Source organism: Leptinotarsa decemlineata, unplaced genomic scaffold (assembly GCF_025532065.1).
Source record: "Leptinotarsa decemlineata unplaced genomic scaffold, Ldec_3_MD MMD2_tig00026299_RagTag_RagTag, whole genome shotgun sequence".
NCBI classification, from domain to species: Eukaryota; Metazoa; Arthropoda; class Insecta; order Coleoptera; family Chrysomelidae; genus Leptinotarsa; species Leptinotarsa decemlineata.
In genome coordinates, this window is record NW_027412676.1 from 10624994 (window position 1) to 10651809 (window position 26816).

The 26816-nt window shown below is 32.2% G+C and overlaps 1 protein-coding gene across 1 annotated transcript in view; it reads right to left on the bottom strand.

Moving 5' to 3' along the window:
• Positions 1-26816, bottom strand: part of H (transcriptional corepressor hairless) — a 28501-nt gene continuing 1685 nt past the window's right edge. The window contains exons 2-6 of the mRNA XM_023158920.2: positions 22542-22688; positions 12134-12431; positions 11537-11921; positions 11216-11459; positions 1-6750 (exon numbers count right to left, since the gene is read on the bottom strand). Of these exons, the coding sequence (XP_023014688.1) occupies positions 6716-6750; positions 11216-11459; positions 11537-11921; positions 12134-12431; positions 22542-22688 (1109 nt within the window). The 3' untranslated portion in view covers positions 1-6715. The remainder of the gene's footprint in view (positions 6751-11215; positions 11460-11536; positions 11922-12133; positions 12432-22541; positions 22689-26816) is intronic.

Here is a 26816-nt window from a genome sequence, read left to right on the forward strand (position 1 = left end):
TATGTTATCAAACTTTTATATTTTACTGTACATTACAATTAAAAAGCCTAACATTAGAAAATCCAGGTATAAATATTCAGTACAAAGATTGGACTCCAGTTACAAAGTTAAAATTCACTCATATCACAATAAAATGCCAATATAAACGTCTCCACCTTTGAAGTGACCGTTATCCAAGCAAAATTTGGACCAATGAAGTTAATTAATGGTAAAAATATTTCTTCATTCCCATTGGAAAATATTACCTCATTATTTATAGAAAATGGCACAAAAGTAGTAAAAAATAATTGTAAAAAAGAATTACAAAATTAAATAAGTGTAATATAGGTATTCAGACAATAATAGAGTCCTCCAAAGAAAAATATAATACAATTATGCTTATCTATTGTCTTTTTTAAAGATATACTCGAATCTCTTTTACATTTAGCAATATGAAAATATACTTGTTCTATACAATTTTTATATCTTAGTGGTATGTCTGAAAAATATTTACAGCATCGGTAAATCGAAAGGAATTTATCCAGTATTGCAGAGGAAAGAAAGAACACTGTCCCTAATTTAGAGACTATTTATTAAATTGATGGATGTAGCCGTTACTACGTGGTAGGAAATTATAATGAAGAAAAGAGAATGTTTTCACCAATTTTATTTGTAAGTAACGTTACTGCAGTTTCGTTCTATAAGGACATTTTCAAACTTATACATTAAACTCATGGTATAAGTTTAGAGTATAAGTCTCAAAATCTCCATATAGGACGAAACTGTAGTAACGTTAGTTACAAATAAAAGCGGTAAAAAAAATATTTATTATTGTGTTACATTCATTGGACTACCAAAAAATATAATCCATAAGGAAATCCATACATAACAAAAGTTCGTATGTAAGTTGGAAAGAGTATATTTTTTTGTTAATGAAGTTGACTTTCCTCTATACTATTCAAAAGACTATCTTCCGCCTTGTCCATTTAGTGTGACAATGCACTAAATTTGGTGTCATGGTGTAGCATGAGAAAACCATTACCTCCTCCTTGAATGCAAGTCTACACTGAAATTACCAAACTAATTCTGTAGATCCAAACTGAAATACAAGTACCTACTGCAAAAAACAAGCCACAGTATACTTCATATGATGTGAAATCACTTCATGGTATGAATTCTGAATTCAATCACCATTCTTCAATAAAGAAGGGAATCATTTTAAACAGATGGATCAAGCTTTAGAAAAGGTTCAATAAGTTAGTGAACTACATCATCAAGAAAGATTTTCAGGAAAATTGATACTAGAAAAAGATCCTCGTACATACACTGGCTAGAATACTAAGAGAAAAAACCTTCACAATCCTTCCTTATGTGATAGGACAATCGGAGAGGATAAGGAAAATCGGATTTAAATTCGACATCAAAACCTGCTTCAGATCTGATTACACAATCTGCTGCAACCTTACGAAGACCAAATAACAAACTCCAAACATTATATCTACCAAATACTTTGTGAAAATGACGAATCCTTATTGACAAGGACAAGAATATTCAAAGAACACTGGTTTAAACGAAGATTCAAAGAAGCTCACATTATATTTTATAGTAAATAACAACATAAGAAAATTCTCCAAAATTGACCTGTGAATACATCTTACATAATCAGAAAAAGTCGGTTGTCACCAGATAATTGAAAATACAAATTGTGGAAACGTGAGGAACTTAGTTTTCTCAAACCCAAAAGTATAGATGATAAAAGAGTACTATTACATATTTGCGAAGAATAAAAACTCAAAGTCGTCTCCACAATTTAATGTCACCATCAGATGTTGTTAGAGCGGTAAAACCATCAATCAGTACATGTTTCGAACCTATATAGGTTCATCATCAGCTAATATTTAAAATTATTGAGAAGAAAATATTTTATTCTATAACGGAGAAAAGAAAATTAATTCATATTACTAATGAAGCAAATAGTCGCCATGACATATTAATAATGAAAAAATATATATATATATATATATATATATATATATATATATATATATATATATATATATATATATTTTTATAGTAGAAAAAAGTAGAAATTTATATCATATTTCTACTATAAATAAATAAATTTTATGAATTTCTCCTTTTTTCTACTAAAAAAAAATTCATTATTAATATGTCATGGTGATTATTTGTTTCATTAGTAATATGAAATTAATTTTATTTTCTCTGTTATAATATGAAATATTTTCTTCTTCATAATTTTAAATATTGGCTGATGATGAACTTGTATAGGTTCGAAACATGTATTGATTGATGGTTTTACCGCTCTAACATCTGATGGTGACATTAAATTGTGAAGATGACTTTTGAGTTTTTATTCTTCGCAAATCTACTGAAATATAATGGACTTCTACCAGAGGTTATTACATATTTGATACTACTAATATTCGGAAATCAGTTCTGTGAATGTGCAAGCATTCCATTATGAATGAAAACAAAAGCATATTTTGGATACTATACATGGCAGCACTGCCAGGGAGCACAATATAGTCAAATAGTATAGAGTATTTATTTGCAGTCGCTTTCTAACAGCACAATTTTCCAGACTCTCAAACTCCCGCATATATTCCTGTCGTTAGCCATTCTGCAGAAAGCAACCCACTTTTTTTTTTTAGAAGGAACAGCATTTTGAATAAAAAAAATACCTGTATTTTCCCCCATGGCAATAAAAATGACCTTCATTTTCTGGTAGTTCAACAAACATTATACAGTAAGGAGAATTTTTTAATAGTTCTTTTAATTTAGTTAATGAATAACTACCTACCTGACTGATTGACTATATCATTCAAATGAAATATATCTGTAGTGCAAAAATTTCACACATTTGTTTTAATATTTATAAAGACAGAAATATGATGGCTACGCTCGGCCCATTGAGTTCACCTTTCATTTCGAATCTAGTATAAATTGTTAATCAAGTATTAATCGGTATAAAACCTTCTTAGAATTACCATTGGCAAAGAAAGATGGCAACTGAAGTAGTACTATTTTGTTTCATATAATTCAATGTTTATATGAAAGTAGTTGTTTCAAGTGAGCTTTTTCTTCCAGTTTGTGTCTGAAAGTTACTTCTTTACATGATCACATGTGAAGAGTTTATTTTGAAATTAATTACTTTCTTTCTTTGGATGTTCCCATTTTTGGGAAGTAGAAAGAAATAACCTTTCTTTCCAAATTTAATTCCACTTACAGCTTCTAGCAAGATTATTAAATCAGCTGAATAACCCCCCGACATATTTATCATTTCTATAAAAAAATATTCAAGAAGACTACTCTCTCACAACAAAACCAATAATTTGAGTCAGAAAATCAGCTATATGGTTATGCAGAGTGTAAAAAAGAAACCAAAATTTTCAAAACAGGTAACTGAAAGTAAATCTTACAAAATAATATATTCTTATTGTATAATGTATTAAACAATTTCTTCATCTCAAAACAGATATAGGATAAAAAAAAATACACTAATGGCTTGCGATATCAATAAAAGAGCAACCTCTGTATTACTGACAGAAACTGGGCATATAGCTTAAGTCTGACATAACAAAAACTTGCTGAATAAAAAAATTATTGCGAGGATATAGAGAAATCATAAATCAGCCATGACCCTGAAGTATGATTATCATTCACAATCAAAAGTCATAATTCCTGAAAATCAACAAGACTGTCGCTACTGAGAACCTTTTTGTTATATCATATATTATACTTGGCAAGAACAATTTCCATATAAGCTGTTCAAGGTTAATATTTTTTCATATTTGTACAGCTGTACCTCCAACTTTCTGGTTTTCATTATATTCAAAACATTTCAAAGGGGGCTATCAGTAAAGTCCGCATCATATGGAATTTTTTATTATGTCTGCAACAATCTCTGCTTCGATCGAAATGAAAAATAACCCAAAAAAATATAGTCGCGTTATTTGCATTATCTGTCAAATTTTAATTTTCAAAAAAAATACCAAAGAGGGGTTATTCTTCAAAATACCAAAAAAAAATTACTCAAAAAAAGTTTCTTAATCCATATGCAAAATTTCAGCCGTATAGGATAATTTTGATTTTTTCCTCTTTTTTTTGTAAATTGAACTCTGTTGCAAAATAAAGCTCAGCTTAGTTTTGACAATGCTTCCTTAGGACGTTTTCTTTTGAAGTAATGCGATAATAAATGTGTCTTTCCACAAAAATTAAATGAGCATATTGAAAAATGGTGACAGGTGATGCAAAGTTCATTTGTTTTTGATTCTGTATATAGTAACTTCATAAATTATTTATCTTTGAGAAGATAGTTTGTACCTAAAAATATAAAAGTTGAGAATATAGTTCAACTGAATAATATCAAATTTTCCTATATAAAAGTTACAATGCATTCAAAATAATGTGTATTACTTTTAAACCAAACTTTCTTTTTAAAAAATAGTCATATGAAAATAACTAAATGAATTTTATGTATGATTGATGACTTGTTTATTTTGTGGTAATTCATGATCACTTTAATGAAATGAATAAAAATACTTTTGTCTGATTACCGCTAGTTAATTGTATTTATACGACTGGTTTAATCCCATCATCAAGTGTAAAACTGAAATGTGAAGTTTGAAAACTCGGTTATATCAGTAGTTTTCAGGTAAGATGTAATACTTGAACGAACCATTATGCCAACTTTAACCTTCAAGATTATAGGGGTTGTTAAACTTATAAATTTTTTTAGATGCTTTGATAAATATCTACTTTTGGAAAAAAATAAGATTCAGCAGATAACGTGAATAACATGACTACATTTTCTTGGGTTATTTTTATTTCGATACAAGTAGATTGATGCCCGAGTCAAATTTCGAATAAAACTATCAAAAACACCATATGATGCGAGCTTCACTGACCACGCTGTATGTATATAGAACTAAATGAAAAGAACTATAAAAAAACATTCCAAATCTAGTAACACCAAATGGTGGTCAATTTGAGATCTCTTGAAACAGATATTTCAAGTGTTTACATTGTACATTTCTAATAAAGTTCTACCAATCTGAAACAAATCTATTTTATGACATTACATTGCCTTTTAACAAAGTGAAACAAGCCACAGAAACTGTTCAAATGAACAATATCACAGGACATACCAAATACAACAGAACAAGCTTCATTGTGTTGAGCAATTAAAAAAAATTCGCGCATGTATTAACCTAGTTCAGAGTGATATATTGGTACTTTCTATGTTTAATTCTTCATAAAATCGTGGACAATGTAAATCACAAAACTAAATCAACATTTTTTGCATTAATCTTTCTTAATATATTTTTTATTACACTTCTACCATATTTTTCAATACAAAAAATATGACGTTATATTTGCTGCATACATTTTGCTGCTTCTTATTTGAGGTTTGGATTTTTATTGTCTAAAAGCATTACTCAGTTTGAAATCAAGATAGACTAAAATTTTTAGACAATAAAGTGTTAATGTCGGAGAATTCCAGAAAATGATTTTTTGCCAAGTAAAACAATATTTTAAACCTGACCATGTAACGTCAAATTAAATTATTAGTATCTTTATGAGAATTACCTTAGTTGTTTCTTTGTTTGCCAAAACATGTAGTTCCTATATTTGCTCATAATTTTTTTAAAATTGTGATAATAATGGGTCATACACTGTCATAATGATACTAAATTCATGATGATGAATGTTGTTAGAATTCACAACTGAAATTATTATTCTTTGTATTAAAATGTTTTTATTAACATTTTTTTCTGATTATTGAAATATATTTTATTTCGAAAATCATACTTGATATCGAAAAATGTATTCTATGAATAACTAGCAATGAATGACATATTTTACGATAGTGGTAGTCAAATGTTTATTCCACTATCTTTATGTTTAATGTTAACAAGAATTCAAATATTGCCAAGAAATATTTAGACAGATTTTGATGATTGACAAGAATAAAATTTAACAAACCACTTTTTCACTTTTTACCTTTACAATATGATCTGTTTTTATCATCAAAGAGGTATTTTTATAATTTACTTATCAATTAGGTAGGGAGGTTTGCTATTCTTCACACTAAAAAAGAAATGAGTTTAAATGATAGTATCCTTCAAAAACCAGTTTTGAATATAAGTTACAAAATATCTGCATCAGTTTGTAGAACAAAAAACCAGAACAAAGATAATTCAAAACAATGACAATAAGAGGAAGCACCTGATCATTAAATGTAGAAAATATTCTGGAAAAACACTGGATTTCTTACCTATACTGAATCGTTCTTGAATAAATAGTGAAATGATATGTTTGACATACTATATACACGATTGCAAAACCTTATATACATACTTAAGTGATTTGTTCACAAAGTATTTCTACCGGTTATTTAAGTATTTTTTAAAAATGTAAAAATAATACAAAAATGGATTTATACAAAATATCTGATATTGTATGTACACCTAGTGTTATCTACAGTTGTTTGCTTGTAGAGCTGTCAATTGCACAAATTCATGCTTTAAAGCTAGATCTGTTTATGCATTTGTTGCATTGGGCTTCAAAAGCACTATCCGAAGACTGAATGTTACTGATGCATGGTATTTTCTCTAAAGCTTGAAAATAAAATTCTCTTTGAAAGAACAATTTTCTCGAGTTGTGGAAAGAAAACCCATTCTTGCATCAGAAATTTTGGAAGGCACACACTGATTCAACCAGAATGCTTCGACAAGTTTAATGGCATATCTGAAACAAAAAAGAAATTAGGCTATGACACGACATATTCAGATGTCTCCTGCATGGTTACATAAATGATAAGTTAAATATAAAAAATAAGATAAATAGTCATATAAAATATCATCACCACTGATTTTGGTTAGAAATTTGCGGAATATTTTCCTTTGAAAGTTCCCGCTAATTTTAACAGGGTGATTTATGAAACAGTAAACAATGAAAATAGTGAAAGGTGCGTAGAGAAGAATATTGGGGTCCTAGTATTAGGAAGTGCTTGATTTGAACATATTATGATATTAAATGGTAAGATAAAAGTCAATGGTAGTAGGATACGAAAATCAAGCGAACATAAAATATAAAAAAAATCAAAAAAAAAAAATAGTATAGGATCATTAAAATTAATGCCAAATAGGTTAATTAAACCTGTACCTGAAATAACAAAATTGTTACCTGATTCATCAATACCTTATCTAAGATACTAAAACAATATTTATTCAACTTCCAAACATAAAAAAATTACTGAGTATTGATCCAAAAACACCACTTGTGGATTGCTTCAAAAACTAATGGATCCCAAACTAGTTTTCAAAATTCACAAATTTAAAATGGGAGAGCTGCATAGTTCTAGTTGGTCATTGAGGGTTTTGAAATTGGGGGTTTTTATTCAATTCATTTCCAATGATTCCAACAAATTCATCTCCCTTCCTTTACTGCACATATGGAGAATTTTCATGTTTTCTTTATTTATTTAGTGGTTTGTTTCTTTCGATATTTATTGGAGATGATTTTCTCAATTGAGTTGACTGGAATATGGTTATTAGATGTGATCTTCATTTCATTTCGGAAAGCCTTCTACGATGAAGGAATCATAAATGCTCTATGTATCACTGTTCTGAATGCAGACAATTTATGTGATAATAGACTGAAAGAATCCGTGGGGATTGTACAGTCCGCAAAAGTGTTTTTCATAAATATGTTGAACTGAAATTGATTATTAATTTTTGTAACAGTAAGATCAAGAAAGTTAATTGTTTTGTTCAATTTCTACCGTGAATTTCATTTTATCATGGAGAGTGTTAAGGACATTCAGAAACTGATTTATGTCTCATCGAGCCGTCAAAACCCACAAGGATATCATCAACATATCTAGACCAGAATGAAATGTGTTTCTATTATAGGCATTATTAAGTATATGCATATTTTCTAAGTTGTTCATAAAAATATCTGCTAAATTTTAAATCAATTATGTTAATTTAAAGAGAGATTATTATTAGTAATAGTAGGTAGTAATTGACATGTTTAAAATCTGTTTAAAAATCTGTTTTTCCAGTAATCAGCTGTCGCCCCCATACGAACGACAACTCTCAGAAGTTGAGAAACTTGTGCGAGCTAAGGACTAACGAGGTCTTACCTTTTAACGTGTGATTCCTAACCTAACTACTTAGAGTACCTAAGTTACTTAGAGGGTAGATACTACTATGTAGAGGTTAGCAGAAATTATTCAGAATCTAAAAATTGTTCCCTCGGTGTTCCTCAGGGTTCTATATTAGGTCCACTCTTATAAATAATATATGTGAATGATTTTTATAGTGATCAATTCGTCATGTATGCTGATGACACATCTTTATTGATAACTCAGGAAAATATTAAAGCCACAGTTAATAAAGCATCTGATGAAATAAAAAGAACCCAAGAGTGGTTCTTAGAGAATGGTCTCTTGTTAAATGAAAGAAAAACTGTGCTTTTACGTTTTAATCATTCAAGAACCACTCCAGATCACAGTTTACTAGTAACGTCAATTAATGGAATGAAGATAACAGAAAACCTCAAATGGAACAAGCATATTGATACGATTTGTAAAATGATATCCTCAATATCTTATTGTATTCAACAACTACATTGGAATGTAAATAGATCACTCTTATTAATGTACTAACATGCATACTTTCATTGTAACATTTCCTATGGTATTATAGCTTTGGGGAACATCTAGTGATTGTTCCAAAATACTCAAAATTCAAAAAAGAACCATAAGGTATATAGCAGGAGTTACTAGAAGGACAAGTTGCAAACTCATATTCCAAAATCTCAGAATATTGACTATTACAAGTACAAGCATATACATTTATGAGATTTTAAAATATGTAAAATCGCACATCATATCAAAGAGTTGCTCCTGAATAAATCCTATTATTCTCTCAAATAATATATGGATAACTTATGACCCTGTACATGTGTAACATTTTAGAAAGATTTAAATAACGATGCTGTTACATAAATAACATATTATTTTTGGTTTTGACTATTATATAGTATGTACATGTCCAACATTTTAGGCAGATTTCAAAGATGCTGTTGCATAAATAGTAGATTATTTTAGGTTTTGACTATTATATATTATATTATCTATGTAAATTGTATATTGTGCCTCTGAGTGCACGAGTTTGTATTTCTAATTTTGTATTTGTACACGTTTTGACACTCAATGTCATCTATAGATGATCCATTTGAAAAAAAAATAATGAGTTGTCCCTAATAAATTTCAGAAATGGATGTAGATCTCTAGAGGAAGTTTTTAATCCTTTTGTCAACAGGAAGGATTTGTTGAATACATTCAATAATACTTTGTAAAATGATAACAAAGGGCCATCTTTAGAGAGAATTCCACCGATAAATCCCAAAACAATCCTAACTATCACAGTTTGAACTGTTTTTGAGGACTTGAGATGTACAGTCCAAGTTATTGCTTCATAGTCAGATAGTTCCATGCGATAACACGAGCATACAGCTTTGTGTTATTCAAAATTACTACAGTTATAGTATGTATGAGAAATATGAATTGGGAAATGCAAATATCTGCTTCAAGGAGCATACTCCAGTCAAAGGATAAAAATATTTTTTTTTATTCATTAGTGAGAGATTATTTTGTATATCACTATTGTTAAAGGATCACAAAACTGGATATATTCCAAATAAGGACTTCATAAACACTAACCTTACCATACCATACATGTTGCGACTATCCAATACATTCAACTCATTGATGGATACAGATTTGACAGTTTCATTGAGCCCTTTCAAAAAAGTCGTTACACAATATGGATTAGATATTAGACTGTAAGCTATACAAATATATATAACTTTTTATTAGCAAATAATGCTCTTCATAGTACAGTCAGTCACTTATAAAATACAAAACAAAAAATATAAAAATAGTGACAAGCCACATTGTAGAAACAAGAAAACAACACAAATATTGATGACTATCACTTGAAATATATTCAATACATTTTCTTTTGAATGAATTTAATGAATCACAGCTTTTTATATGACTAGGCAAATTATTTAATGCAATCAGACCAGAACTATACAGAGTCACAATCTACATGCTCTCTGTTGATATAAAAATTTCCTATTCTATTTCTAGTGGAGTGTGTATGAATACTACTTGTGTAGGTTAACTGATCACTCAGATAATTTGGCAACATATTGTGTTTAATTTTAAATATAAATATTAGCATATTCAGTGTTATCCTTTGTTTAGCATACATAAGAGATAGTGTTTCCAACATGTATTTCACAGATGTGCATTTATTACAACTTAATATTGCCCTCTTGGATCTGTTTTGAAGTTCTCTAGTCTGTTAAGATTTTCACTGCTTCAAAATAGTTAAATGTACTGCAATAGTCAAAGTGGGATGCTATTATTGATTTATATATTGTTAATTTTGCATATTCACTTATCTTATTTTTCAATCTCAATAAAAGATGAATTTTCGTGCCTATTTTCTTCTGAATATAACTACAGTGCGCATTAAGGATCAATTCTTGATCTAATACCACTCCCTAATATTTGAAAGTGCAACCCTCTTCAATGATGACATTATTAATAAAAATATTCAATGACAGCGGTTCATCTTGCAGTTGTCTTAAACGATATTTGCTACCTATAAACATGCATTTCATTTTATCAACATTTAACTTGAGGCCGTTGTCACATAACCACTCATTTATATTTGATAGTTCCCCATTCAAACTTTCTGAGATTTCCTTATGTGTCCCAGAACAATACAACATAGTGTGGGCAAACAGTTTAATCTTACACTTTTTAACATGCATCACAATATCATTTATGTATGGCAAGAATAGCAGTGGACCCTATACTGACCCTTGAGGGACTCCTGAAATTACATCTGAAGTACTGGATGTCACTTGATTATATTTAACTAGCTGCTTCCAATATGTGAGGTAATTAGTGAACCATTTTAATACTGTATCAATGTAAATTTGTATTTAAATTTTTTTTATTCATGTAATAAGGCCTTGTAGATCTGTTTGAATAATAAATAAATGTCTTCTGTTTCTTACATTATATATCAATCAAAAATCAATCAAACTATGATTTCCTAATAGTCATCAAATCAAGTGTAAACACAAAAAGTTCTGTAAGTTCACCTATCCAAAGATTCGTTCGTACCTGTAATATGATCTTCACCATGTTCTCCACTTCTGCCAGGTTCGAGAGCCCAAGAGCAAGTAGGCGTTTCATGTCTGACTGGCATATGAAGTGGCGATGTGTGATACATCGAAGGCACTACATACCCCCTGCCATAAACGCCTGTGCGGTAGTAAGGAGTAACTGGGTGAAAGGGGTACAAATAGGGGGCACCCATGTACGGCTGCTGAGAATAGGGCGGGTAAACCCCGCATTTCTCCACATGCTGAAAAATATCAAGAAGATAAATGATATCTATTGTTTGCAAAAAAAAAAGAAAAGAAAACTTTGACTTTAACTTACCGACAGCTCTATTGACCGCAACCTGTTGACACTCTCTGAATACCATCGTTCTTCAGCAGGGTTACAGTACTGCGGATGTCCTACTGATGAAAAGTGACTAGGTGAGTTACTAGGTGAACTCTTTACATTACGATCTTCAGCCAACAAAGATGTAATGCTGTAACTAGAGTTTCGGAGAGGTTTGGTATCATCCATGCCATTTGTAACAATAGCACTACCAGCCATTACCGAAGCTGTTGGAGAAGTAGTAGGAATCATATGATTGGACTGGGACTTGTTACGACTTCTCTTCTGGGAAGTATCATCGCCTTGAGTTTTATCTTTTTCCATTTCACGAAGAAAGCGTTTTCTGGGAGAGACCACAGTTTCGGCTCGAGGAGGAGTACTGAAGAACAATTATAATTATACATAAACATTTACAAATTTCTCATGACAAAAAAAACGAAGTAATGAGTCATTTTTGATATAGAATAAAAAGCTATGCAGATTTACGTTATAAAAACATTGTTTAAGCTTCTCAAACAGCTAATTAAACATACTAATCAATAGCTTGTCATGAATGACAAGCTATTGATTGAATAAAATGAAAAGACTTGCCTTGTCCTGAAACCTTTGTCCATGAGACTCTGAACAATCGTAAGTAAGGAGCGTTTACAATTTTCCTTCTTCATTTTCAAGATACCCCTTTCACTGCATTTCACATTTTCATTATGAGATTCTGGAGTAGGCGAATGGGGATTTCTTCTCTTTCTGCTTCGTTTTTTGGACCGTTTGTTGCAAGGCTTCCAAAAATAGAACATCATTTCCTTTGATATGTTACGACTGGGACTCGTCTGTTTCCAAGAATGGTCTCTCTGCCAAGGGGATGACTGAATGGAACTGTTGTCATCTGAAACTGAAAATTTAACAAACACGATTTATCGTCAAATCATGTCACATTGAAAGAGGTATATTTTGTTTAGGAGTAAAGTAATCCAAAACGGTAATAGTGGTGTGATTGATAAGACATGCGTCTTATTCCGAAACTTCAAAGTACACCATTGAAGATGATAGTGTTCCGTGTAAGTTGATTTTGTAATATACTGTGCAGCATTCATGTGGAAGATATGTTTCAACTCCATAATGAATATTGGCAGAACAAACTGAATAGAAAAAACCGATTTTTGTATAATTCAATAATCTTGTTTAAAATCTGTTTTCCGTTAACCAGCTGTGGCACCCCTACGAACGACAACCCTCAGAAGTCGAAACTTGTGCGAGCTAAGGACTAACGAGATCTTACCTTTTAACGTGTGATTAGTAACAAGGGTTGGACGATAACAAGTGAAAATCGTTCGTTCAGCCTGGGGCTTGAACCACCGACCAACACGGCGGTCGATTTGAGTGAATGAACAAAGCATCCACGTCGAACCGACCTGCTACAGACCTATGAAAGTTCTTTCGAAAGGATTTTTTCTTTAGTGTAATTCAAAATTTAAAAAGATTTTTTCCTATTCCTATTTAATAATAATGATATTCAATTAACTGGGTAACAGGATCAACGTTTGTTGAAAAAAAATGTTTTCTTATCAGTGTTTTTTATTTAATTAAATTCTTCTTCGGGGCTCGAAAAGCAGTTTCTTCGTGTTGAAGATATAACCATTTTAAAATAATCAGACATATTAGATACATAATAAAAATAAAATTTTCGAGACAACAACACCACACAGACATGAAGCAAACGTTTTATGTGCTGATGAGGTAAAAGACAAGTGTCTTATTCCGAAACTTTGAAGTCCGCCATTGAGGATGATAGTGTTTCATGTAAGCGAACTTTTTAATGTATTATATTGTGTAGCATTCCTATAAGTGATATCTGATTTATTTCCATAAGGAGTGTTTGGAGTACAAACTGAATAAGAAAAAGTGATTTTTGTATAATTCAATACTCATATGAAATTATTTGTTTCCAAAGCACTTTTTCTCTCGTGTAATTCAATATTCATGGGAAAGTAGTTGTTTCAGAAGGGCTTTTTCTTTCTATTTGTATGTGAAAGTAATTTCTATACATGATCTATACATCTTTGTAAAGAGTTCATTTTGAACTTATTGTTTTCTTCCTTCTTCCATTTCCCACATTTTTTATATGAAGATGGAAAAGTAGAAAGCCAAGAAACGTCTTTCCTAAAAATGTTATATAATGTTATTCTTGTGTTCCTGTAAAAAATTATTATAAATCATAATTATTAATTATAAACCTTCACCTTTTCCTGCATGGTTTAGCCCAATACGAAAGGAAATAGTAAGAGAAAATACGAAATTGCACAGAAAATATGAGCAAACAGAGGATTGTGATTATTATTGATGTCTTTCCAATTTTCAAAGTTAATGTGAAGAATTTCGCAATTCCTTTTATACAGAATATAGAGTAAATGTAAGTCCCAAATCATTTTGGCACACATGAAAATACAGAGAGAGAGAGAGAGAGAAAGCGATATACGTTTATTGTTATGAGAACTAATCACAAATTAATAAACACATACATATACACATACATGAGCAGATACATAAGCAGTATGTTTGTTAAAATGTAACCCTGTACATGAGTAAAAACAAAAATTAAAAAAATAACATGTATTAAAAACGCTACACGCAGGTAGCTGAAGCTGCCTTGTAGTGACTTCAGTGAAATCTGTAACCCGAGATGACTTGACCGAAACCACAAAGTGTGGTTGGTTCTTATGATGACTATGTGCATTTGCATTGCTTCTGCAACCAAGTGGTGCCTGACCTTACCGTACTGATGACAGCTAATGAGCTAGAAACACGTGCCTGCGCTTTGCTCATTAGTTTTTGAGTGATTCGTCCATTAATTTTTCCCGCTTTTGATTATATCAAATTCATTCACTAAATCATCATCTATATCGAATACTGGACCCGGATGTTACGGAGGTAGCTACAGCTGCCACGTGGTGGCAGCTGTAGCTACCTGTAGCTGAAGAAATGTATATAGACATTGGCGAATCCAATAACCACAAATTTTAATTTGTCATAAAATTCTGGAATAATCCTGAATTATAGAAGCAAAGCTTTTTAAAGCCATTATTTAAAGCAGGAGATAAAGATCATATTGAAAAGTATGGAGATAAAGATCATATTGAGATTTATGGAGCTAAAGATCATATTGAAAATTATGAAGCTGAAAATCATATTGAAAATTATGAAGCTGTCTGCAATCAGTTAGAAACACCAAAATTTTCTGATTTCTTGGTGGGTTCTGCTCTCTGAATGTTGATCTAATGTTGAGAATAAAACATGTTAATGAATCAGATAAGTCAAAATTTTAGGCTCATTTTAGACTCCCATCATCTTCTATCGTCAATTTTCAGTGATTTTTTCTAATCAGTGGGGTCTGTCTACTAGCTTTACCGTTAAACAGGCACAACAAAATAGAAATTCTTCATTTTTTGAAATTTTCTATCTCGAAGTTATTTTAGGCTCAAGAATTTTGGATGCCTACCTCAGGCAAACGTGGTAAAAACAGAAATATTTTGGCGGAACTCGTCGACGGTCGATGTAGAAATTTAGCTTTGCAACTAACCGCCTTGAGGAGCCTTGTTTATTTTTGATCCCATAGATAGCCTCTTTGTAAGGGGAGATATCATCGCCCTCACTAACTTAGGTTCGTTCTTTAAGGATAGCTGAGTTCAGCAATGCATTTGTGGTTTAGCCTAGCACCATCGATGAGACCTGTGGAGGGTCGAAACAACGCTGCCTGGTGTTGAATCATAAATACGTTTTGTTTGGGTTCTGATTTTCAGCTAGTTGCTTTGAAGTGAAAGGTGCAGTGGAAGACAGGACGAATCTCATTGGCGGTTGATGTCGAAGCTTCGCTTTGTAATTGATCACATTGATGTCATTGTCCTCACTTCTACTTGTTGTTTTTTCAATCAGAGATTTCTGCTAGCTTTTCCGTAGAGCTGGCAGAAACAAATCGAAATCTTTCACTATTTGGCAATTTTGGAATTGCAGTAATTTTGGGCTTCTTCTTTTTTAATTGAATTGTGGGTGATTATCACAGATACACACGATAGAAATGGAAATAATTTTTCAGAAATGTTCCATCAAAACAAGAGTACAGATTTCTCTATGTATCACAAGCACAAGAATATGGGAGAGAAATTATTTTAGATTTCACCGTGTTAGGAATCACACGTTAAAAGGTAAGATCTCGTTAGTCCTTAGCTCGCACAAGTTTTGACTTTTAAGAGTTGCAGTTTGTAGGGTGGCGACAGCTGGTTAAAGGGAAAACAGATATATCTATATTTCTATTTCTACTACACTATATTTTCAAAAAATTATCATTGGAAGACTACTAGGCAGTAGTCTCAATCATCTCCTAATGATGCTAACTTGGCTAACGAAACGCGCGTCGAAAGAGAGTATCTTTGTTCTGGCGAGGGAAAAAAAGTGTTTTCAATAGATTTATTTCACAAGGCAGGTTCCAAATTCTACTTATCAATATATAACAATACTATTGACATTATTGAATTCTAACTCTATTGGTTTACAGAAGTCACACTTAGCAGCAATACAACATTCTATCTCCTAGATTCCACACGATTGTACCACTTTTCAATGATCTTCTGATATTTATCTACAAATTTTTGAAAGGGCACTTATATTGGTTATCAACCGGATTGTCAGATTCAACCATCAATTATCAAACTAGAGGAAGTTTAAATGTTCACGTCAGCAAACATATTATATTAAAAAAATTTGAATTTTCTATTTCATAAAGGCTTGATACCATATAATAATCGAACCGTATATTTAAAAAAGTTCAACAAGTCACTCTTTCAAAGTTGTTCTTCTGAAACTACTATTATAGAAAACTAACTGCAACTTAATTATCACATTTTTGAGAATTATAAAATTGTCATCCTGTACAGCTTACAATCAAATAGCTATATCATTTTTCTGCTAACTGAACCGTCGGTATACAAGAGGAGAGCCGTGTTTTCAGACAAATTGAATTCCGTCGAGTCATGTTACAAGCAATTTTCCTAATGTCCATTTCTGGACTTTATATAAATGAGTCATTCGAACTAACTACATCATTTATATCTAAAGCAAATGAACTACCTCCGCTGGCTAATACCACGAAGGGCGTTGGATTATAACCGACAGGCGTCAGTGCAGGAATCTTCACAGAAAATTTTCTGCATATGCATGGCAATACAACTGAAAGAGTCGACCTTCAATTTTGGAACGGGCACACTTGCAGACCGGTTTCGGGCTTATTAGCCACTCATCAGTGCAAGATAGTGACCATCATCGATCTAAAGTCAATGATATTCCACAATTGAAAATCGGAATTCTTTCAGAGTATTTCATTCCTCTTCCGAAGTTGGAGCGAACATCACAAAATGTTACTCCATCTAGTGGACGAGGTACTAACCAACTGCATATATCCGTAATTTGCCCGATTCCTCTGAATAAGGAAAAAAAACTTTCTTATTAGTCAGTGGGCTATGCTTGAAAACTGGCAGTAAACAAATCTAAAGCAAATGAACTTTAAACGTTCAAGCGAGTCTCGATATACCTACACAGTAGGTTTAATGGACTGACGCCTATCAGAAAACAACTACTCCCCTGGCTAATACCACTAAGGGCGTTGGATTAAATCCGACACCATTTATATTTTCAAAGGAGCTGTTTCCTTCGAAGGGAAGTTAGGAATGAAATTAGATGTATGGTTTAATGATCCTGAAAATAAACTGTGATATAAACCCTAACTTTTGTACTGTTGAGATATCAAGTGTTGAAAATATTTTCAAAACTAAAGAATTTTTAAACTTTTTGAATATTCATTGAAAAAAATTAAGTGAATAAAGAGTGTCACTTGAATATGCTGTTTTGATATTGTTGTATCATTAGATTGGGTATCAAGCAATAGTGTGGATTCGTTTGGTTTTTCCATAAGATAAAATTACAAATGCACCACTAAATGGGAAAATCACCTCAGATTGTCTATAAAAGTATAGACCCCTTATCTATAATGTGTTTGATATCTAAGGGGTTATCACCAATAATATCGAAAACAAGGAATCAATTATTTATTTAATTCAAGTAATGAGAATATTTCAAATGTCATAATGTGTAAATTTTATAATAATGATTACGAGCCACAGACCGAAGCAACAAATTAGTGTTGACCAACCATTTCTTTCAAGTTTCTGAATATCCACAACACAATGAAAACGAGATTATTCAAATCATCTATTGTTTCAAAATTATCAGAGCAATAAGTTTGTTGGCTGTCCATAAGGGAAATTGCAACATTTTTTTGTCTTTCCTTAAGAAGAAGAAAGTTTCTCTGATTTATAAACTGGTGATGCATGAGTGAATGAAAAGTATAGAAATTCTTGTTGATAATCAGGTCATGACAATGCATTGAAGCTTAATATAATGTGTGTTTGAGAAATCTGTATCTCAAGAACTTTTTTTAAACATTATTATTTAAAGGAACACCTTGAACACCTTCAATTGACAGCTGCTCAGATACAGGATGAATACAAAATATGTAGGACTCAAAGCTAATTCTTACTGTCCTGATTTTCAAATGTTGATGATGATCAGAGTAATGTATAAAATTAAAGATAAAAATGTGTTCTTTTAATTCAGTTATTATTTTAGCTCATTAAATAAAAAAAGTGCCAAAGGTACAAATTGTCCAACATTCACGAAAATTGCAAAGCAATAAAAGTAAGTATGTACTTCTATACCTTCTATAAACCTTAAGTTCGGAAATTTTTCACAGATTATGCAGAATTTTTTTTTGGGTTCATTTTTTTTCAATGTTTTTCACTAAAGTAATCTGACTGGTGACGGGTTTGAGGTCAGATTCACTTTTACTGAAATAATACATTTTTAGAAAACTTACAAAGAAAGGATGATCATGCACAGAAATTTCTTCTAGATACAAACTTTTGCATAACTTTGAAGATGTTTCACCCAAAACTCTTTCAAAATTTACGAATTCATATGGAAGTGACACATCTGCTCTTGTCTTGACAGTCCATTAAAAAACACTAAATCAAAAAGGTGCTGAAGATGAGTCATAGACTAGTACTTTCAACCGAAACTTCGAAGTTTACCTGAAAAGTGAATGTTTCCCTTGTAAATGGAATTTTTCATCAATACTCTTTCATATATGTGTAAAGTTGAACCCTGCAGCGAGGGGCGTTTGAATACAGGTATCATCCACGGAGGTAAGATTCCTCCTAAATGAGGCTCATCCTAAGATGTGTGTATCTTTGTCGAAAAGATGTATAACTGTGACCAACTTCAGCCCACTCGACCTGAGGAAAGCGAAAGTCGGGCGCTTTGATAAGTCAAGGTCTTCAATGTTGTTGAAGAAGACTGCATACATTGGCTTATCATTGTGTTGCCGCCTAAGTGAAGTACACACTGTAGCTTTTACATGAACCATTTGCTGAACGCGTTCCAACTCAGTGTCAAAAACTAACATTACATTAATTATTATCATTGTCGAAAACTAACATTAAATTAATTATTATTATTAACATCTTTGATTTCATACATCTATCGATAAACAGTTTCTCTTTACATTCAGCAACACCTCTCTTAGACCCTTTCTGCTCAAATATCCGTTCGAACACTCGGTCAACTTCAGTGAGTATGCGTGTGTATTAGGTGCTTGTACACAATTTATAACACGAATTTATGCATGTTATTGGTCTGTAATTCTTAGGAATCAACAAATCTCCGCTTAGGGGGATTAGAACGGTCCGCCCCTCAACAAACCAATCCGGAATCGGCTGCTTTTCGTCCAGCTATGAGCTGAAAACCCTGGCCAGATGACGGTGGGTGCTTGGTAGTTTTTTCCACCAATAAGTGTTTAGCCCATCGGGTAATCGTGTTGCGCAGTTCATTGAGATCAGACTGTCTTTATTATTATCATCATTATTATTAGCATTATTATGGACCATGTAGTAACCATAAAAATCTCAACCAGAGTCTACAGAGAAGATGGACGTTGACCAAACAACCCCAACTGTCCTCAATGTGACAAGGCTTCAAAAAAAAGAGCTTCTCAGATCTCCAATTTTTGAGCTGAATTTACAGAGCAAATGAAGGTTGAACTAAACGACTCAACTGTCCTCCTTGAAGCATTGAATCAAGGGAAGGAGCTTTTTAGTTCTTCAATAAACCGAGGAGGTTAGGTGGCGCAGCCAGGAAGCGATTTATCACCACTTCAAGAGCACGATATCTTATGAATCTGCCTCAGGAGAGGAAACAATATCCCTCTGAGCAGGCCCCGTCAACGCTTATGCTCATACAATGATTTACCCAAACCAGAGGCGAAAAAGTCTTGCCCAACTAAATCCAATGTATCGTCAGGAATAGCTGATGTACAGATGCCCTCATATGGAAAAGTTGCTGTGGGTATCAAAGTGAGAATCTTTCATCTTCAACACCCGACAACCTCAATAAGGTACAATTACAAAGCTGCATGGTCGATCTGGATGATTTTAAGCAACTTGGGATGTTTGTTTCAGCTTATTATTATAGAACATGTTTATTTCATCACATTAACTACAAAATTTACAATAGTCAAACTGACAAACAAGAATAACAATAATTGAACAATAGTTGTGGTTATATACGCTGATTGAATCAATTATAGTTATTTTTGGAAATAAAAAAAACATATTTAACATATTGAAAGATAAATGTCTCACAATTCAAATATTCGTCGATGGAGTAGAAACAGTGCCTTAATAGTGAGTGCTTAACTCTAGCCTTGAACGGTTATAACTCAAACCGGTAATGTCTGTTGGTATTTTATTGTATAAATGTAAGTTGAGTACTGTCTGTTAATATTTTATCGTATAAATGTAAGTTGAGTGAATTTCGAGCTGATAGATCCACTCTATAAAATTTAGGCCTCAGGTGTGCACCTCTTCGAGTAGGGTAATTATGAAAGGCAGCATTTGTAAGGTACTTAGTATTATTTTTTTGAATCTCTAAAATGTTATAGAGTATGAAAATTCATGGCAAGGGTAGAATTTTGAGTTTTTGAAACAGAGGACGACAGTGTTTTCTGTAAGAAACATTGGCTATGATCCGGATTTTTTTTTTGCATACGAAAGGCTTTAATCACATGTGAAGACTGACCCCATAAAAGTATGCCATGTGTTAAGTGGCTGTTAAAAAGAGAGAAGCTTGAGATAATTTGAAGTAAACCAAGTTTCAGCTTCATTATCTGTTCTAGAACATAGGCCCCTTAAGTCATTAACATTTGGGTCTACTTCTACCGTTGATACATCATGTGCATAGCAAAAAGATAAGCTTGGGAGTAAGAAATTAAAAATATCATTAATATATACCACAAAAAGAGTTGGTCCCAGTATGGACCCTTATGGTACACCGTGTAAAATGTATCTACATGTGCTAGAATTTCCAGGTGTATAAACAACTTATTTTCTCCCACATAAGAAGGTTTTCATTAGCTCTAAAGCTCTACCACATATTCCGTAATATTCCAATTTACCTAGTAGGAGCTTATGATTTACACTATGAAAAGGCTTACTTAGATCACATATAGCTAGAGCAGACACTAGCCCCTTTTCGATATTCTCTATTATTGTATCAACTATAGCCATCACAGCTTGGGTTGTCGATTTGTTGGACCTAAATCCAAATTGAGCATTTAAAAAAGAAATTGAGCGATCTTTAATAAGCATCTCAAAAATGTTACCCAAAGATAGGAATGATAGATATGGGTCTATAGTTATCTGGAATATTTGGATCACCCTTTTTGAATATGCAAATAATTTTACTTGTTTTGAAGATGTCTGGAAATACTCCTTCACAGAGGCAACGGTTGAATAGAACAGTCAATGGACTAGAGACAAGGTGTAGGGTTTCTTCAATCATTCTACTGTTTAAGTTGTATATGTCCAAGCAAGCAGAGTTTTTTAATTTAATTATTGCTTGTTTAACTTCAACCTCAGTAACTTGACTAAGGAATATAAAAGTACTAGGTTTGGGGAGTGTAAAAAGGTAAGTTAGAGCATTAATGTTGCAGGAGGGTAGATATTTTACAGTTTGTTCAGCTATATTTGTGAAAAAGATGTTATATTCATTAGGGGAAATGCTGCTTGAGGCTGAAAGTTTTTTGTTTAAATATCGCTCATAGTTAATTAGCTTCCAAGCATCCTTGGATTTATTACTTGATTCATTAATGAAATTATCAGATAAAATTCTTTTTGCATTTTGTATAGCGCTCTGGTATTGCTTTTTGTAAACTTTAAATGCATTGTCGTGTTCAGGTATTATATGATACTGTTGAGCGATTTTCAAACAATTTCTCTCTAGGGCACTGGTCAACAGAAGAGATCCGATCCTGCTCCACGACAACACCATCTGCACGTTTCACAAATCACCGTTCGAAAATCAAACGAATTGAGCGTCGAAGTTCTGCCACACCCACCATTTTTCCCAGACTTCTCGCCAACCGACTACAATCTTTTCAAGCACTTCAATAACTTTCTCGCTGATAGAACCTTCGCCAATCAGGACGGGGCAAAAACGGACTCCTTCGATTTTACCGAATCCCAAGCACCCAATTTTCATGCTGTTAGAATTAATCGACTTGTGTTACTTTGGCAAAAGTGCATTGATTCAAATCACTTTTATTTCGATTAAATTGAATAAGAATTCACCGAGATATTACAGTTTAAAGTATACTAAAAAAAAACGGACAAAACTTTTGAAACGACCTAATGTAAATACATAATCTAATAATTGAATATGAAAAAATTTTTAAAGGTTGTAAATATCTGATTCAGAATCATAATTCTAAAATAATTCAATTTGAAGAATTTCTTGTAGATACATTGTTTGCTTATTCACTTAAAAAGGAATTGACAGTTCCATTGGAGTATATCTTATATCAATCAAAATTATGTGGGGGATCTTTCGAAAAATTACTTACCACTAAGGGACGTGCTGCTCTCTTGTCTATAAGCGGGTGTGGAAGAGGCGGTGCCCTGAGGAGGCCAAAATGTTTTTCGAGGGACCGACACCCAGGAAACTCTTTCTCCTTCTCTAGCCCGTTCCAGTTCCAGGATAAATTTGCCATCTATAATAAAATGGGAACTGTAGTAACAAAAATAAATAACCACCAATAAACAATTGATAAGTTTTACTGAAATAACAAATGATCCAAAGCCTGAGTAAAAAATAAACTAAATAGGTTTAGAGGCAACACAGGTAATTAAGCAATATTTCTTTGTTATCAAAAGCACAAAAACATAATCTATGATATTAATTGAACAATTTTCACATTTTTTATTTCTAGACACGTTTTGCTAATACCATAGCTTCCTCAGTAGATGTTTTTTTCTCTACTGAGAAAGCTACAGTGTTAGCGAAACGTGTTCAGAAATAAAAAATGTTTGTGAAAATTGTTCAATTAATATCATGAATAGTGTCATTAATTTTCATCAAGTAATGGATGTGACAATGGATATAAAAACATAAAATTGTCAATATTTACCAAACCTCTGAATCTTTTGAAATCAATTACACAATAAATTTATAATATTTGGGACAGCTTTGAAATGTTTCATTATTGATCATGTAAATATATTAATCAATTTATTGGGTTGTAATTTTAATATCTTAAATTGATGAATTTAATGATATTTCATAAAACACAATGATTTAAACAGTGAATTTATTCTATTTGGTTATTCCTCAATTATTTAAAAGTGGTAACTTGTAAGAAAAAACCTCAGACCGTTCATGTACAGGTAATAACTCTTATATTAGCTATATATTTTCATGAAACATTTCAATTTTCTTATTTCATATGATTACATTATCATTATTCACGAGATACAGAGACTTCTTAGACAAAATCAAGAGGATTATTTGTATTTGCAGAAAAGAAGCAAGAAAATCATTTTTTCATCATACTGTTGATAGTTCCTGGAATATCAAAGAGAAAAAATTTTCAAACTTTGAATGAGAAAAAGTTCCACTTGGATATACAGAGGCTGTTCTCCACCAATTTTTTTGCGGATTAAACATATATTTAACTTTAGAATGCTGTACAATTTCATTGAGAGAGAGAGAGAGAGAGAGATACGTTTAATGTCATAAGAAATACATCTTGTCAAAAATCATTTTTCTGCTAAAAAAATAACTATAAATATTAATAAATTGTTAAGTAAATATGTACTAATATCCACAAATGAGCACATACACAAACAGAATGTTTGTTAAAGTGTAATCTTGTACATGGGTAAGTAAAACTATGGTTATTTTTTTATAAATGTATAAAAAAAACACTACAAAGGGAAAGAAAGAGAAAAAAAATATATACAGGGTGTTAATTAAATATGTACCACAAATGTACATGTACAAAAATATGTTATTTGGCAATGGTATTTATAACATTAAGGAGCTAATTTAGCCCGAACGTGATTCTATTTATTAAGTCCAGCGGCGTCTCGAGCGGGATTTGAACGAATATTTTTGACTTATAAATGTACGCCACTGACTTTTGTGCAATTTTTATTATTTCTTTGGATTGAGCAATTAGAAATACAACTTTTTTGTCTCTTGAATTTTTTTCGTATCTTGCTTAGTTTTTAAGAAAAAAAAAGTCGACCTAATTGCATATCCCTGGACCTCACAAGGACTTAATACCGAAGGTTTTTAGAATTTGTTTTACCTGGACTTTAAAAAGAAATTCCAGTCATGGAAAGATTACGTATGTGGTACATGCACGATGGTGCTCCACCACACTTTAGTGTAGTGGCACGGCAATTTTTGGATGAAAATTACCATAATCGCTGGATTGGGAGAGCAGGTCCACACCCATGGCCACCTCGCTCGCCCGAAATGAATCCCTTAGATTATTTTCTCTGGGGACACCTTAAAGTGTTGGTATACAAAACTGCTATTCAAAGTGAAGAGGATTTACGAAATAAAATCATTAATTCATGTGACATAATAAAAAATACGCCAGGTATTTTCAGAAGAGTGCGAAATTCAATGATGCGGCGGCTAGACGGTTATATTGAAGCCGAAGGAGGCCATTTCCAACACTTAAGTTAGTGCAATTCGTTAGTCTAGATGTTAATGTTATTTAATATTCGTTGTTATTGTTACACAATTAGTAATGAAAAATTGTGAAAATAATAATTTCCAAAAGAAACATTTAATTCCCCATATTATTCCTTGTGAGGTCCAGGGATATGCAATTAGGTCGACTTTTTTTCTTAAAAACTAAGCAAGATACGAAAAAAATTCACGAGACAAAAAAGTTGTATTTCTAATTGCTCAATCCAAAGAAATAATAAAAATTGCACAAAAGTCAGTGGCGTACATTTATAAGTTAAAAATATTCGTTCAAATCCCGCTCGAGACGCCGCTGGCTAAATTAGCTCCTTAATGTTATAAATACCATTGCCAAATTACAACAAAATTAGGTAAGGGATATTTAAGATATTTACGAATAACTTTTTTTTAATTTTTATTTTAACACCCTGTATCTTGAGAACGAAGGATTTGCGGACCCATGTTTATATTAACATTTCGTCTTAAAATTACCCAAAGAATGTTTGTTAAATTTATGGTAGATACTTAATTAACACCCTGTATATATACAGCGTGACTCACGGTCGATGGTATGTTAGACGTTTCTGGAAAACGCAAAGCATGATTTTTCTGAAAATTTCACCTCTCACATTTCCTTACCTGTTCTATCGATCTAAAATATTTTCAGCATTGCGGCGTTGCCACTTCTATCAAAAAGTCCTGGTAATTATATTTTTTTAAATGGAACACCCCGTATATTAATACATTTTTGGAATCGCTCTAGTATTTTACTACTTTTTTGTTAATAATGTCCTATACCTATCTCTATCTGTTTTCGAGAGAAATAATAAATTGTGCTAAATATGATCCAAAACATAGCCTTAATTGAAATGAAGTACATCAGTACTCTCAATTCATGAAAAGTTGATATTTTGATGATAGTTTGGACTAACTCGAAATATTCAAATAACACCAAGAAACCGACTCCATATCATACAGGGCGTGCTAAAATTACTATTATTTCCATTGTGCATAAAAGTAGTCGAAAGTTCATTTTTTCAAATGAAACCCCCTGTATATTACTCGATAAATTGAAAGATGGTGAAAAATGCTTCAAGATGATATACATGTCCCTATTTTTTAACCAGAATTGCCTTCAAGTTTCTCCTAAAAGATAGTAGCGTGACACATTCTGTTGAACTTTTAGGTAACTTGTTATACATTTTCACATTGTCGGTCAGTAGCCAAGCGGTTCGGCGTGGGTGCTTTGTTCACTCACTCGAATTGACTGCCGTGTTGGTCGGTGGTTCAAGCTCTAGTCTGAACGATTGATCTTCACTTGCTATCGTCCAACCCAGTTTAGAAATCACACGTTAAAAGGTAAGACCTCGTTATTCCTTAGCTCGCACAAGTTTCGACTTCTGAGGGTTGTCGTTCGTAGGGGTGCGACAGCTGGTTAACGGAAAAACAGATTTTTTAAAACTCCATTATATATCATTGAGTTTTCGATTTGACTACTTGTTGGAATAGCAACCTTTAATTGGCAAGCTTATGTAGTATTGTGGTGAAGCGGAGAAGTAAAGGTACCTTTGTTCTTGTGTATAAGGCATGCTGATTCAAGAATAAACAATGTTGTCACAGTTAAAATTCCATGCATTAAAAACAGTGGCTTATAAGGATCATTCCACTTTGTTCCACAGAGATACCGTATCACACGTTTTTGTAATATGAAAACAGATTGAAACAGCTCTTTACTGCATTCACCCCAAAATGCTATGCCATACCTTAGGTGAGAGTCTATGAGGGCATAATAAACATTTTTTGCTACGTGAAATCCTAGTTCTTTTGATACTATTCTGAGTTTCTTGTTTATAATGTCTAAATGCTCCTCAAATTTCAGACACTCATCGATATTAATTCCCAAGAATTTTTCATTTATTATTTTCTCGCAGATGTTTCTTGTTCAACCAGCAGCAGGACCATGCTGAAATTATTCAAGTAGATCACCAGCAGACCGCGGTATCGAGGTACTGCGTAGGTAGTTTGGAGAGATTAATATTTCGAAATTTATTTTGAAATATTTATTCCCTTATACCTATGTATCTTACAATAAATGTCTGTTGGATATAATTCAATATCCAGCGTGGTATTAGCTGGGAAA